A 16,425-nucleotide genomic window follows, 5' to 3' on the forward strand; every position below is an offset into this window, starting at 1 on the left:
TAATCTTTTCATTAATTTTTAATTAATACAATCAATAACGTTAAAAATTATAGCTATAAAAATATAATAATAGTGGGAACATACATGAAGAGAGGCCAAACATACTAATTATTTAGATATTTATGCTTTGAATTGATTTTAGAAATAGAATAAATAAGTTATAATGCAAAATATTTATCATAAGTTCAAATAATGAAAGAATTCGAGCCTAGAATACACATTGCTTATTGGTGATGGACTTTTGTATGTACGTATTTTATATTATTATACAAAATGGCCTGATTGAAATTCCTCTTTTAATCATTAGGGAGAGCATTAAAGGTAATTAGCTAAGAAGAAACAAGTTAATAAACAATATCACATTTCATAGCTACCTTCACTATTTAAGTATGCCCACAATAATCAAATTTGTGCTGCACCCTCTTATTGTATATTAGCCTTGGAAGTATAAAAATATACCTTATTTGAAAGGAATAATCGATAATAAATCAGTAGTAGCTACACATACCATAAAGAATAAGCAATATGTCACCCTTAATAGATATACATTCATTTGTATTATATTTTTTTGTTTTCTTTTCTTTAAAATATTTGCACATTACTCGAATACATATACTAAAAATGTAGGAGTATAATGTTTTAGGTAAATGACTATAAAAGAAAAATATGTCATATAAATTTAGATAAAGGAAATATGACATCAAAGTCCAAAATCTAATTTAAAAAAACAAGAAGTGAAGTTCCAAGGATGATGATGGAGATATTAAATGTGCTCTAATTAACTAGTTATCAAATTTATACAAAATCTGAGAATAAATTGTGATGTATAATTTTTTTTTTCCTATGTTCAAGTAGATGTCAGATATAGTTGTCCTCCTACCAAGTAACTACTAAAAAATATTTATGGCCAAGTACAGAAAATATTAAATAGTAAATATTTCTATTGAATATACAATCAATATACGACCACAACTTTCATATTCGATAATGTATATTTGACGACTCAACTTTCGTATTTGATAATATTTTAATAGTGATATATAGTCATATTCAACTTCCTTCACACTACTATTACTACAACAACTACTATTTTGCTTCTTCTCTTTTATTATTCACTGCAACAAAGTAAAATCATGAAAAAACATCCAAAATATTTATTGTTTCTCAAAGAAATTGATAAGTTAACAGTAATTCAACCTTCAATTCGAATAGAGAGTGAACAATAATTTAAAATTGACTCAAAAAATTAAAGAAAACACAAATTTCAATTCGAATAGAGAGTCTACAGTGAAAACAAATATCTTCAAATGCTTCAAATCGATAAACCAATGTAAGTTTGACCTTCAATACATGCAGAAATGCCTTCAATTCATGCAAAAATGCATTCAAATCAGGAAAAAAAAAATTAAAGAATGATTTTTGAGAGAAAAACAGTAGAAAGAGAATGGGGGTACTGAAAACGAAGAAAAACCCTAAGCACCCCCTTTTCTATACTTTTATATTAATTAAAAAAATAAAATTAATATTTTGCGACGGATCTGTTGGTCACTAAATAAAATAATTAACCTAACGATCAATATTTCGTTGCTCCATCCGTTGCTACGAAATAATTAACCTAGCGACCAATATTTCGTTGCTAATCCGTCACTAAATTTTGGTGTCATTTTTTTTCGCTGTTATTTAGTGACGGAATTACAATTTTGTCACTGATTCGTTGCTAATAGCATACCCAAAAATTGGACTGCTATGTATGCGACCAAATTGAATGTTCCGTCACTAATTCGTCGCTATATAGTGACGAAAATTGGTCTGTCAGTAAATTTCATCGCTAAACGCAGTTTTTTTAGTAGTGAATGCTGATATTGCTATATTTGTGCAAGATCCTATATTAGGAGGCAGAGTATTTGTCTTGCCGCATATAGTTATTTCTCGAAGAGGAACTTTGCCGCATGTTCATGGGCATACTCTGAAAATTATCATGTTAACTTCTAAAGAGAATTAGTGCTATTTTTAGTTGGTGATTGAATTTCTATTAGAGATAAATTTAACATTTTCTTTATGTTAGTGCAGGTTTACAGGTAATGAAGTTTTCGAATAACGATGGAACATATACTTGAGGAATTTGCTTTCCAATTAAGTCAAATGACAGTATCATAAAAAAAAAATTGCATTATTAAGATACGATCGTTATAATAAACATTACAAATTTTGAATTCTAAGAAGTTAATGTGATTTATGTTTGGGTCACTCCAATTTTTCATAAATTTTGGCTAAAAAGTTGTTAAAATGATGGGATTTGTTTAATGCGCACACTTTTAATTTTTCTTTAAAAATAATAATTATAAATGTGAGTTATTTTAAAAAAAAAACGGACTTTCGTTTTTGCATTTTTCAAAAAAGTTAAGAGTATATTTTAAAGTTGTCTCCATTGAAATCAACTTTATTGAAGTTTTAAAGTTATATAAACTTTTATCAACTTTGTTGAAGTTTTGAAGGTATATAAACTTTTAACTTTAAACAACATTCCAATTATATTCAAAATCCTTCGAACACAAAATTAGTAGATAAATTTGAGTTTAGTAGAGTTTAAACTTGAACGCGATTGGTGTTATATCTAAAACTTTATAACTCAAGGTAATTAGTTGAAATATTTAGAAGAATTTTGTTTAACATTCTTTAATTTATGTTTAACATCATTGAAACTCAAATAAATCTCTAATAGAGTTTTCAAAACTTTTATGTATAATTTGATGCTTATTTTTAAATGGGTTATTCAGACTATTATTCATACCATCATTGTGAATTGAGTTTTAATTTTGAAAAACTTGGAAAATGGATGAAGGTGGTTTGGATTGATACTAGAGATAGATTCAATAACGGAGAAGATGATTAATAATATGAAGACAAAAATTTCATTTAGAATCATTAACAAATAGGAATAAGTTTTCTTTTTTTAGTATAATGGAGTTTAGGTGGGACAATTGTGTTTTAAATTTTATATTTGTAGTAGGATTTATAATTGAGGTAAATGATAGAACTTTCTTTTTCAAAAATTAAATAATACTAATAGTTAAAATTTGAATAATATAATTCCCAAACAATTTGAGCATGGTTTTCTAAAAATTTTTAATAATATTCTGTATTTATATTTCAAGCACAAATAGTAGGATTCGCACGACTAAAATCATGATTTTCTCAATGAATTAATGGTATGTTTTTTTCTTTCACATTTGGAATTTTTCATTGGAACATGTCATTATTATTTAGTTGGTATCTCTTCTCAATTGATACTTTTTTTAATGTTGAAAAGGTCATGATATTTATTATTTTCTACATATAATATCATCTTATAATGTATTTTAAAGTATCATTAATGTCAGTTTATCTACTTCATTTCTGTACGCATTTTTTATGATTTCTTTCTTATCAAGGTAATTGTTAATTTTCTTGCAAATTTAATGTAACTTTATTCTTCTAGCTCAATTGATAAGCATCAATGGGGTTGAAATAAGTTGAAGAAATCTATTCAAATAACCAAATGAATCTGCCACTATGTTCTGATCATTGAAGACGATGGGTAGCGTCAGATGGAGGTGAGATGTGGTGAAAGCAAATATATCTCTTGGATTAGGGACAGTGGGTCTATAACTGAAAATTGGTGAACTTTGGATGGAGAGATGTTTGTGACAACTATAAAAGAAATGAAGGTGGTATTTTCTATGAAATTGTCAACAATGATATTCATCAGTAAAGATATAACTGTGATTCACACGTAATGCCACTGTTCTCGATTTTCTTTTCGAATCCTATTTGCCGGTGAATGGAGATTTACCGGTGAATTGAATATGTTCGGTGCCTTTGTGATTGCTATCTTTTATTAGTGTATATAGACATATCTAAATTTTTAAAAAATAAATTTTAAGACGATATCCTGTTCTCATTTAATAAAAATATTCTTTTATTAAAAGATAAAAAAATTAAATCCATAGGTGAAGTTATAAAATGAATTGAAATAAGTATTTTTGACTTTTAGTTGAAAGTCATTTTTAAATGTGGAAATGATATTATTATAATATTAGTATTCAACTGGCAATATTAATGTTTTTCTTTTAAATAGCGTAATTGATAATATTATTTTAATTTTTTTTTTTAAAATGCTAAATCACAATGTAAACACCTAATTTTTGACCAAACTGAATGTTTTACGTCATTTAGTATCTTATTTTACAAGATTGCTTTTAAAGTTTGGAAAACTACAAAATAAAGTCATATTAAAATAAGTTTTTATTTATTTATTTTTATTACTTATTTATTTATTTAAAAAAAAAAAAAAAAAAAGAAGAAGAAGAAGTCAAATCCTAAATCTACCCAAACCACCCACAATCCCCCACTCCTAATCAACCTCCCCCACTATCCCTCCCACACTACCACAACTACAAACACTACTACATACTACTATATATACTACATATCTGCACACACTAAAGACTACTAATACTATATACACTACTACTACACTACTACTACACACTACTACTACTGCATATTATATATTATATATGCACAAGACACACAGGCACTACGACTACATATTATATATTAGATATACGCACAAAACACACAAACACTAGATATAGATTATATATACTGCACACACTACACACGAAAAAAAAAAAGAAAAAACCACTACACCACTATACTACAAACACACACACAACACAGGGAGAGAGAAAGAAGAGAATTGAGAAAGAAGGGAAAGAGTTTGAGGTTTCGTTCGCGATTCCGAGTTCATAGCTTTTTCTTTCTTTTGATTGGATATTACTTTCGTCAAGAGGTAATTTTTAATTTTTCTTTGTATAGAATAACATCACAATCATGTGGGACTTGATTCCAATAATATAAAATTGCTCAACTTTTATATGTGTTTGAATGATTTCCATTGTTATTATTTTTATGATGCTATCAAAAGAATGTTGAAATTTACTATTGTTAAATTTAGAGTGAATTAACGTAAAATAATTGTAAGGAATTCGCTTAGTCATTGTTTAATTATTGTTAGAATAGTATTATATTTGTCTATTTGATTTAACAATATGCCACCCGCATGATTCAGACTGAGTGTTTCAGCATGCATTTTAATTACATGGGTAATTAACTAGAAAATAAAGTAAGGATGACTAAAAAAAAAAAAAAAAAAAAAAAAAAAGGAAGAGACAGAAACTTTTTTTTATTAGATAGTAGTAATAAGTGTTATAGGAAGTACATATATACTAAAAGAAGAGACAGAAACTTTTTTTATTAGATAGTAGTAATAAGTGTTGTAGGAAGTACATATATACTAAAAAAAAAAAAAGGCAATCCTTTGTTTGCCTTGTTCTCTTTTAGAAAGGTAATGTTAAGAAAGAGAAAAATCTTTTAATATAACAATTATATCTTAACTAATAGTTGTTATTATATTCATGATAAATGACACAGTGATTTTCCCTTACATAAATTACACTAGAGCAGAGTATAAGGGTTTAATTTATTTATTTATTTTTCTTTTCTTTTACTTTTTTTGTTAATACTTCTTTATCATCATGATTCAGTTGTTGTCTCAATGTTGTATGTATAATTAATTATTTCAATTGGTTTATTTTGATTCTATATATCTTGTCCATTAAACGGTTGTAGTAGTATATTTATGTATGAAGTAGCATAAAAATTTAAATCATTTTACTTTGTATTCTCAATTTGTTGTTTGTTTAAATTTTAAGCACATTTAAAATATTCGTCTCAAGTAAGAATGCGGCGTACGCATATTTCTGAGATAATTTTAAAATTCAAGAATGCAATAACGCACTTTGATAAATATTTTTCTAAAAATTAACTTTCATCGATTTATTTAATATAGGAGACGTAGACAGATTTTAAATATCAAAAGAGAGCGAGCTTAGACCCAAACATAATTTATCAAAATAATTTAAGCCGGACGTAAGTCATTAAAGCGACCGTGCTAGAACCACGGGACTCGAGGGGTGCCTAACACCTTCCCCTCGGTCAACAGAATTCCTTATCCGGATTTCTAGTTCGCAGATCGAAAAATAAAAATTAAAGAGTCATTTTCTTTTTGAATAGGAATTCAATAAGGTGACTTGGAACACCCAAACTCAATTCCAAGTGGCGACTCTGTAAATAAAATAATCCCTTTTCAAAACGTTACTTTAATTGGAAAGACCCATTTTTCTCCAAAATCAACCCCCTAGCGGGGGTCGGACGCGGTGAAAAGAGGGGTGTGACACACAAAAATTTAAAATTATATTTCAGCAACGATACGAAAAAAAATATTGTATAGAAAATATATTAAGTCAAGCAACAAGGTAAATATTCACATAAAAATCAAATATATTTAGTTTAATAGATAAATATTTAAACTAAATATATTAGTTATGAAAATAATAGATAAAATCACAAAAGGAACCATCTATTTAGTTTAAACACATGTTTGTATAGAAAAAAAAATCTTACTTGGTACCACCATGTTATTTGGAAAAAAAAAAATACTTTTAAATGCAACAAAACTACTATTTTACGGATGTTTTTTTTTTATATATAATTATCTCAAAAAATCATAAAATTCTAATTAAATTTCAATTTCAAATTGTTTGAAAAATAATAATTGTCCATTATAACCACAATGGCAAATAATAAAATAGCAACCATCAAGTTGTTTGTAGGAAAAAATATTTTTTAGTGGATGCACGCATTTAAATGATAAAAAATTATTACCTTATCATGAATATAATTCAATTTCAACTTATTTGAAATTGTTATTAGTTATTAGTAACTCTTTCTAAATTTAATGTTTATATTTTATATACTTTATAATAAAATTAAATTTTTAAGCTTACTAAATTTTACCAGGATTTTTGAAAATATTAATGCTAATTAATTTGTTGCAACTTTATCACATATTTAACTTTACATATTGATATACAGTTCTTGAATCAAAAATGATTTTTCTTAACTGAAAAATAAAATTTTACACAGGCCTAATGTTTGAAGATTGCAATAACTTTTCAATTTTATTTTTGTCAAAGATTTTGGGACTTTTCAATTTAAAAAATCATATATATGACACTAATAATAAATAACTATCGTGATAAAAAGAATAATAAGTTAAATCTTTTGAATAGTTTTAACATTCAATTTTTAAAATTAAAATATACTACTAAACAAATCTAAACCCTCACCCACATTATTCCCCATTCCTAGCATAGCTTAAGCAAAACATAAAAACTGTTCAAAAATAATCTACATAAGGCCGAACAATTAGGGGACAATTACTTGAAAACTGTAAAAGACTTTTTTTTATTTTGGTATATGTCTGTTCATAAATTCTTTTGCTTTATTTATGGTTTATCTTTTCTCCTCTTTCTTTAAATGAGCATTTGCACAGCCATTACTATCAGTTTCAGATTTTTTATTATTTATTATTTATTGGTGTGTTTGATTTTGACTTTTTATTCGTTACTAATATTATTTATGTGATTGCTTTATGTATATGACAAGTTTTTGTATATATAATACTCCCTCCGTTTCATTTTATGTGTCGCCATTTGACCGGGTACGGAATTTAAGAAAAAAGGAAAGACTTGGTAAAGTTTACCAAATTATCCTTTATCAAAAAATATGTCAATATCTTTTTTTTAATTAAGTGGGACCAATAAGGGTAAAAGGGTAATTGTGTATTTAAAAAGTTGCCTAATAAGAAAAGACGACACTTATTTTGGAACGGACTAAAAAGAAAATGATAACACATAATTTGAGACGAAGGGAGTACTATATTTTAAGTACACGAAAATTATTATACTCTTCAATTGTCAGCAAAATAAATACACTTATTAAGTAGAAGTTGCTACATTAACTTCACGCTAGCTAGATAGTTATGTTGATTGAAGATACAATACATAAAACTTTATAATTATTGTCTATGTGCATATATTTTTTTGCCACTTTGATCCTTAAGTAAAAACTTTATTACAATAAATGTATATGAAATTTGCAAGAAATAAGCATATTTGAGATCTTTATGCAATTATCAAATTATTAATTGTTATGATTTTTATTTGTATTATTGATTCATTATCACATTTAAATATTTGCATTACAAAAATCAAGTTTATATATAAATACTTTGTTTATGCTATTCAACCAGGTAAAATGGCAAATTGATTCTGCATTAAAGAAGTTTCATATTTTCATATTTATAACTACACATTAAAGAGAAACATGAACTTGATTATTTATTTATTATTTCTAAGAAAAAGATCAAACATGTCTTAATTTTGAAAGTTTAAGTAGCTAAAACTTTAATTTTAATTTCACATCGTAAACTCCCCACCCCTCTCCCCATCCAAAAAAAACGTTACTTAAATAAAATACCAGTACGTTTTATAAGAATATAATCAAAGAGTCATATATTTAAACTAATTCAAATTTTAATTTAAAATATTATGAGATCATTTGAATTATAGACAAAATATTAAATGAGAAAAAATAAATTAAAATATCATAGTAGGAAATAATGTATAAGGAGGACAATATCTTGAAACATATCAATATATTTTATGAAAAATTATTAAAGTAATTCTTTGTTAATAGTTTAGATAAAATAAAAATAACAAATTAGTTTTGGATTAGATAGTATTTTATTATATACAATATAGAATAGTAAATGAATAAAGACTAACTAAAATATTAGAGTAGAAAAAGATGAACACAAAAAGGGAGAGTAATAAATTGAGGATATTTATATTTGAGTTAATTTTTAAAGTTTTAGTTAATTAAATAATTCGTATATAATTGAATAATATAGTAAAATTAGTAAATTAATGAAAAAATAGATGATATAATGCAATAAAGAAAAATAAGAAAGAAATGTTTTTTGACAATTAATTGATTTGTTTTATTCAATTTAATAAAAAAATTATTATTGAGTGCATGACATTGAAAAATTAGATGATTGTGAAATTTTATTAACATAATATGATCTAATATACTCTAACAAGTCAAATTAAGATTGTAAATGGTTCGTTTCCTCTAATATTTATCGTGCTGGCACGTATACTAGTAATGTAAAAGGCAAAATATTCATGCCTTTTTTGGCAAATTATTGCTATCCAACTTCATTTTCATGCTTATATCCTCCAGGACGCCATTAAGGTGGCAAATTAAATAAGCAGTTTGGGTTAAATTTGGTTAGATGAAGATGACTAGTGTTATTACAGTGGTCACCGCGACCCAACAAAGTCAAAGTTTACATGGGTCAAAATGGTTTAGGTCAAGATAGATCAAATAACAGGTTTAACCAAAGCCGTTCAAAATTTACTTGGATTAAGATAGGTCAACTAACGACTTATAATATAACCTGCCAATTTAAAGTATCACCATTACATAACATTGGATTAAAAATAAATAGATGTATAAGTGTAATGAATTTCTTGAGAACGATCGATATCGCGCCACCGTAATATGGCCCAAAACAGACATTGTTACATTATGTAAAGAGAGTCTGTGAGCTTACTTAATTCACCACAATGATGAGCACTTACATTTTTCACACCTCTCTTGCCACCTAATTTTGAATTTTTCCAAAGTCCATCCAAATAAGTTCCAATTCTTGGACAACTTATTGAAGAACATATAAAGTCATTGTCTTCTGTACTTATTTTGGGGTCGTTACAATAATTATGAATTATTTACAGAATAAGCAAGCAAACACAAAGTTGAATTTGTACATACTTGTTGGAGCCCATTTGAATCCGTGTTTTGAGCACTTATCAAGTGTTTGGATAAATTTAAAAGTGCTTATAAGAATTTGGTTTTAGACTAAAATAATAAAAATATGTCAAAAGCCATAAATTAGAATTACTAACTTAACTTTTGACTTATAAGTCAAAAGTCAAAAGTCAATCCCAATGAAAACTTAATTCTCTGAAAAAAAAAAAAAAAAAGGGTGGATTTAATAGAAAGGAAAATGTGAGACTTGTAAAAAGTCCTACCAGAAACACCAAAAAATCAGGGTAAGTGTAACATCCTTCCGCTTATGAGACAGTCTCTCTTCATCAGTAGCATGGTGGGAATAGTAAGCATGCAATCGAGTCTTCCGTTTTCTAATACGCCCTTGTAAGAACTTGCAATACATGTTCTCACATACCACTAGCTTCAAATTTATCACATAATCAAGCCACAACAGTTAGCAATATCCCACAGCGTCATCTGGAATGACAATGAGAATTTTTACTTCATCGCTTAGTTTTCATGTCCACACGTACAAATTCGCATCTCCCTCTGCATTTCTTAGATTTGTTGCAAACTGTGAAGCAAAAGATCCACATGAACTCTTGGAATTAACTGTTGTCACTATCATTATCACTACATGGATCACTTCAAGCAGTTCAAATTTCCTTCCTTTGTATCACTTTAACCAACTATCTTGATGCCAAAAAAAGCAAATGATAAGATATATCTCAAATGTAAGCAAAAAAATGAGAGATTTTCATCTTTTGTATCAGAAAAACTGACTACTACTGCACAATGTATCCGTCTTAGTAAGAAGATGGAGTAGTTTAACTGGCTATAAAGTTTTTCTCACATCTCCATATTGCTCCAAGAAGTGCCAACTGAAATCACAATTCAATTTCAATAGATTACGGAAATCACAATTCAATTTCAAGTTTAACCAGTAATACGCCAAACAGTAATTAATAGCTTTTAGGGTTCTTCAATCTATTGGCCTCAAGAACTACTGATTCTATACTAACAAGTCATTCTAAGAGATTAAAAACAGTGATAAAAGCTTCACATCTTCTATGGGGTTTATGTGGTGGCTTCAGCTTTCGATTTTTCAAGCTCTAAGATGGCATTGAATCCGAATTGAGTTCCCGGAGCAAATGATGATTTGAGTTCATCCGCAGTTTGTGTGGTGCTAATCTTGTTATCCTTCACTGTCAAATTCTCCTTCTTCACATAATCAGCAAGAGTTGAGGTAACAATTTCTCGTATTACAAAATTAGTAACGCGTTCTTCACCAAGTATCTGCAGTAGAAAGTCCCTTGGAACTTTAGATGTTTTCCCTCCTTTCTCCCTGCGGAAGCCAGGAACAGGTGGGGCTGATTTTGCTAAATTTGTCAAAACTTTCTCGAAAACTATTCTCGTATCTTCTTCATTCACATCTACTCTCACTTGTATCTTGTCATCATCTTCCGATTCAACAACTATCTTTGCATTTTTAACGCGTATTAAAGACTCATCATCACCCAAATCTGCCTCTAGCCCTGAACCAGCAGCGCATACTGGTTTCACCAAAGGTCTTAGGGATACTTGGGAGAATACAGAGTGGTTCAGATTCAATAACCCCTGATTTGTAACTGCTGTTGTTGCTGGGAAAATTGCCACATTTTTGGGGATAGTGATGAGGGTACTATGTTGTGAGTTGATAAGCAGCCGGCGGGAGGGTGATGCCATTGCTGTGGTTATAGTCATTGCCATGATTCCGCAGAAAACTATGAAAGCCCTTAGCTGCTAATATTGTGGCAAATTTGAGGAGGAGAGACGAGACTACAGAGACTTTTCAAAGATAAGAAGACAGTAGGGCATCTCAAATTGATATTTTTAGAAAATCAAAATTATCAAATTTCAATATCTTAGCGGGCCATAGTTCTTCTTATGACCAATATACCCTCAAGCAAACACTATAAAATACCGTCCAAGATCATTTAAACCTTCAAGCTCCATTTTCGCGAACCTTCTCCCTATCTCCAGATTATCTTTTCCCCGCGAATACCTCTCCTCTACTCTCATTTACTTCTCTTCTCCGTCGAAGCCGTCAGCATTGTTCTAGAAGGTTCATCTTCCTCTGTAGTTACTCTCTTGTCGCTTTTTCATGAACTCTGTATACATGTTTTCGCAATTATAGTGAATCCCGAGCTGTATAAACGAGAAGGATTATGTTAGGCGAATGCATGAGTAGTAATTGAGTTGTGTTTTATGTTGTGTTGTATTGAGCCCTAGCCTTTGGATTTCGAAGGAAGAAAGTGATAGTTCAAATGTAAATGATTTTGTCATTTTCGTTACGAATTCTATAATTTCTATGATAATGGAGTATGGATCAGTGTTGATGATTCTTTTGGACTTGACTTTTAGTGAAATTACTTACTTGTGTAATGTGTTTGTTTCAAAACGATGATGCATGATATGTGTCTGCTACATAAGCGTTTACACCTAGTCATGGTTGATTAGTATGCTTTGTCCTTATACGCTGCGCGGTAACAGTTTGTTTGGATGGTTGTTACATTTTGTTTCACAATGAATTGTATTGTAGTGTAGTGTATCATCGTAATGAATATATGTTCGGACAGTTTGTATCGGTTTTCGTCGTTACATAATGTCACACATGAGCAATTTAAAGGGCAAACCTATAAGAAAAGTAGGTTATGGTGTAGAGATGTTATAAAAAGTAAGGTAAAGGATAAAATAAGGTTATTAAATGACAAAAAAAGAGAAAGAATAAAATAGGTAACGACGTGATCACACCAAATCGGTCTTTACATAAGATGGGACATTTCGTCGTTACGTACGGTGCATTTAACAATACGATAATAAAATCTAAGTAATAATCAAAACAAACACTATATTTAAACGAACAATACAATACAATACAATAGATAACAACCATCCAAACAAGCTGTAAATATTTTCTGATATTGAATCAGTCAAAGAACTAGTGTTGTCATTCCTTCCACTGAAAAATCATGTTCTTCTTTTATGACTATTCTTTTTTATGCTAAAGCTAAAGCTCTTTCATGTTCTTGTATGCTGAAATTTCTCTTGATTCACTTCGTTCATGTTCTATCACTATGAATTCTGTTTTTGAGTTTTATCATTTTCAGTGTTTATAATTGTTATTATTGCTCTTAACGTCTTTAATATTTTTCTGATGTCAGTGTGCTGCTTATTGCTTTAGCTATTCTTCAGCCTTTGGTCTTAACTACACGGCTCAGTCTTCTTTCTAATGGCGATATGTTAGTGGATTATTTTCTTCCATTCCCTTTTCCTGTATTTTGTAGATTCTATAGCTTACGTTATAGTTTCACAGATTGACAGGATTCTTAAAGATGAAGCTACCGAAGAAAAGGGTGAGCGAGCTAGAATGGTACATTTCATGTAGGCTATTTTCTCTGTGATTGAATTTTCAGCCATTTTTTGATAAAGTAATAAATTTTATTAATGTTTGAACAAAGAATATGTTAGTAATTCAATAAGTAGAAAGCCTACAAAAAGAGATTGTTTTCTACAAACCACTCCCAATCTTCTACACATAAAAGTACCTTATGGGTGCACCAAAAAGAAATAAGGTATAAAATACTACTCGTCAATTGAATATAATTAATCTCGACTTCATTAAAGTCTCTCATAGTTCTTTCGCTCCAAACAACCAGCATAAGAACTAGCGATGCGAACTTCCATGCCATTACCTCTTTCACCCTTCCTGGCATCACACGAAATATACCAACCATGTGAGAATCTCCCATCATAATCTCCATGCTACCGAACAATGAACGAGGAGGTGGTTGATATCTTCGCCCTTCTTGCCAGAAAGCACGACATAAGTAACCTTTCTCTTCCTCAGATTCTCAACCGTTAAGATCACCCCTCTAGCTGCTAACAAAGTGAAAACACACTTTTTTTGATACCTTTGGGATCTTAGTCAACCTATATGGAAAGACAACCTCCTCCCTATTCAACAACTTTTTCACAATAGGACTTAACACAAAACACTCCATCTTTTGTACATTATTGTTCGGAATACACTAATATCGTGCCACATTAAGATTAACTTTTAGACTCTTATGTCCAGTAAATACTGCCATATTATATGATTACATTGGTGATAGTAGGGAAAATGTTATGACTTTCTACTCCTCTGTGAAAGAAAACATGAATTATGTTGCTAAACACTATTATCTGTCATCTTTACTGAAGAATGGCCTTTCTTTTAAGTTTAGGCATCCTTCGTGGGGGCAATGGCAATTACGGACTTGGTTAAGACAACCTTAGGACCTAAGGGAATGGTAAGCTCATTCTTAGAGTATGTAGTTTTCAGCTTTGCTTGAAGGAATGTTGGATTGTGGATTGATAGTATCTTGTTTATGTGTTGTTTTGCAGGATAAAATTTTACAGACAACTGGGAGAGGTCATAGTGTTACAGTTACAAATGATGGCGCCACAATTTTGAAGTCCCTCCATATCGACAATCCTGCTGCCAAGGTCCTTGTTGGTATCCTTTCTTTTCTTTTTTTCTGGGAGAGAGGGGGGAGGGGGGGGGGGGGTCAGTGGACTCATATTTATATTCATTAAGAGATTTTGACTGTACGCATCTCAAAGATTTAGTTTGTTTTCTAGAAAAGGTGTTGCTGACTGCTGTTAGCTGTAGTGCTGACAAAGAAGACGTCAGTTTTGGGAGTTCTACAAGTCTTCAGTTGCCAACAGCATAGTTAGACTTTAGTAAAAGTGATGCACAAAAGATTTTTGTACTAAATTCTATATCTTTATTTGGATTGAAAGGACATGTCAGTTAATAGATAGATACGTGTTAAACTATTAATGCATTGAATTTTTCAGAAAGATATGCTGCAGATTAGATACTTACAAGGGTAAGCAACTATGCTAGGTGTTTTGGTGTGAATTAAGTGTTTTTTTCATTCAGACTTTTGGAAGCTGTTGATACTTTGATAGGGAGAATTTGACCACTGCTAAACAGTATAAAGGAGGACAGTACTTAATTGTTTAGGCACTGAGTGTATTCGATGGTATTTGTTGTTTAATATTGTGAGATGGATAAAATGGGTACTTAGAGGTGACAAGGCTTCTGTGAAAGGTTACATTAAGACTCGGTAGTCTCTGTTAATTGTCTATTGTAGATACAAAGACCCGTGTATGTGTGTTTCTGGGGAACAAAATGGACCACTATAATCTGCTGGGAACTTTATTACTCGGAAATACTAAGGTATACAGAACTGCAACTTATCGATATCCATATAAAAGTTTTACCTTAACCTTTTCACTAGATATCTCTAAAGTGCAAGATGACGAAGTTGGTGATGGGACAACATCTGTAGTTGTTTTGGCTGGAGAACTTTTAAGGGAGGCAGAGAAGCTGGTTAATTCAAAAATTCATCCAATGACAATTATTTTAGGTCTGTTCTATTCATATTACACCCTGGAGTATCGTCCTATTGGAAAATATGGGGTTTTACTTCAATTTTCATAAGTCCGTAACTTTTGAATATAAGTGCCTGCAACAACACTACTTTGCTTGATTGCTGTTTGTTAGTGTGTGTTGGTAATTATCTCTTTTAATTGCTCTCTTCTCAATCTGTAAATGACTGCTTTATGTGTGGTATATTGGTAGTCCAAAGAATGTCATGTGGCTATGTGCATCTGTAGTTGGGTTTTCTAAGAATCTAAGAATCATGTCTCAAGGAAATCTTTAGGACTTGGAATCATGGTTGTTCTTGTATGATAAGTTAATTTTGTTGAGGTACTTTAATTTGGTACTTGAACTTGGTGTACATTTAATTGGTCTAAGCTTTTGGCTTCTCTAAACCAGGTTACCGGAAGGCCGCTGAATGTGCCCGCAATGCGTTGCTGCTGAAGGTTGATAATAAAAAGAATGCAGGTATCTTTGCTTGAAGTTAGTCTCACTTTAAACAGAACAGTGATATTTCTGATCTTCTATAAAATTTCTTCTTTATGGTTGTGTGAGTTGTCTAAAGTAATTCATTCTGATAAATTGCTCTGGAAAGCAATAAATGGTACTAATATATATCGTAATGAACCTATAATTGTTTCTCATAATAATGTGTTTCTTGTACATGTTTCTTATAAATGTGTAATGTTGCAGAGAAATTTAGGTCAGACTTGATGAGTATTGCAATTACTACTTTGAGCTCGAAAATCTTGTCTCAGGACAAGGAGCATTTTGCAAAACTATCTGTTGATGCGTTCATGAGGTTAAAGGTCCGTATTTCATTTGCATTTAGCAGCTTATCCATAGCAGGAGCATAGCCTAGGATGTATTTGGTTCGTTCTATTTTACTTTAGGTCTCAGGTTTATCTGCGTATGGCTTTTTCTTTATTTTGTTACTCTCCTATGCTGCAGTAGTTCAGCAGCTAGACAATTTGACAATGATGTTTTAAACAGCATGTTTTGGTTAAACTATGATTTTAATTTTATCAAATGGTAGCAATGAACATTGAAATCAATGCTAATGTGCAATGTGGCATGTGTGTCTTGAAGATATCTTTATTTTCTAGCGTTAACATTTGAAATCACAGTAAAGCAACTAAACTGAAGTTTCAAGTACATGCTGTTCTATTGCT

At 30.1% G+C, this 16,425-nt stretch overlaps 2 protein-coding genes and 1 long non-coding RNA gene across 4 annotated transcripts; 2 read left to right on the forward strand and 1 right to left on the reverse strand.

Annotated features, from left to right (window-relative positions):
- Positions 1 to 10,658: 10,658 nt before the first annotated feature.
- Positions 10,659 to 12,026, reverse strand: LOC124899362. The gene has a single exon (XM_047414068.1). It carries the CDS (start codon positions 11,530 to 11,532, stop codon positions 10,861 to 10,863), a length of 672 nt encoding a protein of 223 aa, XP_047270024.1. The 5' UTR covers positions 11,533 to 12,026; the 3' UTR covers positions 10,659 to 10,860.
- Positions 12,027 to 12,912: 886 nt separating this feature from the next.
- On the forward strand, positions 12,913 to 14,357 carry LOC124885223. Of its 2 annotated transcripts, none has more exons than XR_007056820.1 (4): positions 12,913 to 13,064; positions 13,139 to 13,206; positions 14,049 to 14,114; positions 14,209 to 14,357. It is a non-coding gene; the product is annotated as an uncharacterized LOC124885223 (long non-coding RNA). The 2 variants fall into 2 exon arrangements; XR_007056821.1 differs by having other exon boundaries at positions 13,139 to 13,195.
- A 644-nt stretch (positions 14,358 to 15,001) lies between these two features.
- LOC107873843 (T-complex protein 1 subunit beta-like) lies at positions 15,002 to 16,419 on the forward strand. Its single transcript, XM_047414597.1, has 3 exons — positions 15,002 to 15,239; positions 15,653 to 15,721; positions 15,947 to 16,419. The coding sequence occupies exons 1-3, from the start codon at positions 15,002 to 15,004 to the stop codon at positions 16,108 to 16,110; spliced, it is 471 nt and encodes a 156-aa protein (XP_047270553.1). The 3' UTR covers positions 16,111 to 16,419.
- Positions 16,420 to 16,425: the final 6 nt, after the last annotated feature.

This window comes from Capsicum annuum, chromosome 6, assembly GCF_002878395.1.
Source record: "Capsicum annuum cultivar UCD-10X-F1 chromosome 6, UCD10Xv1.1, whole genome shotgun sequence".
NCBI classification, from domain to species: Eukaryota; Viridiplantae; Streptophyta; class Magnoliopsida; order Solanales; family Solanaceae; genus Capsicum; species Capsicum annuum.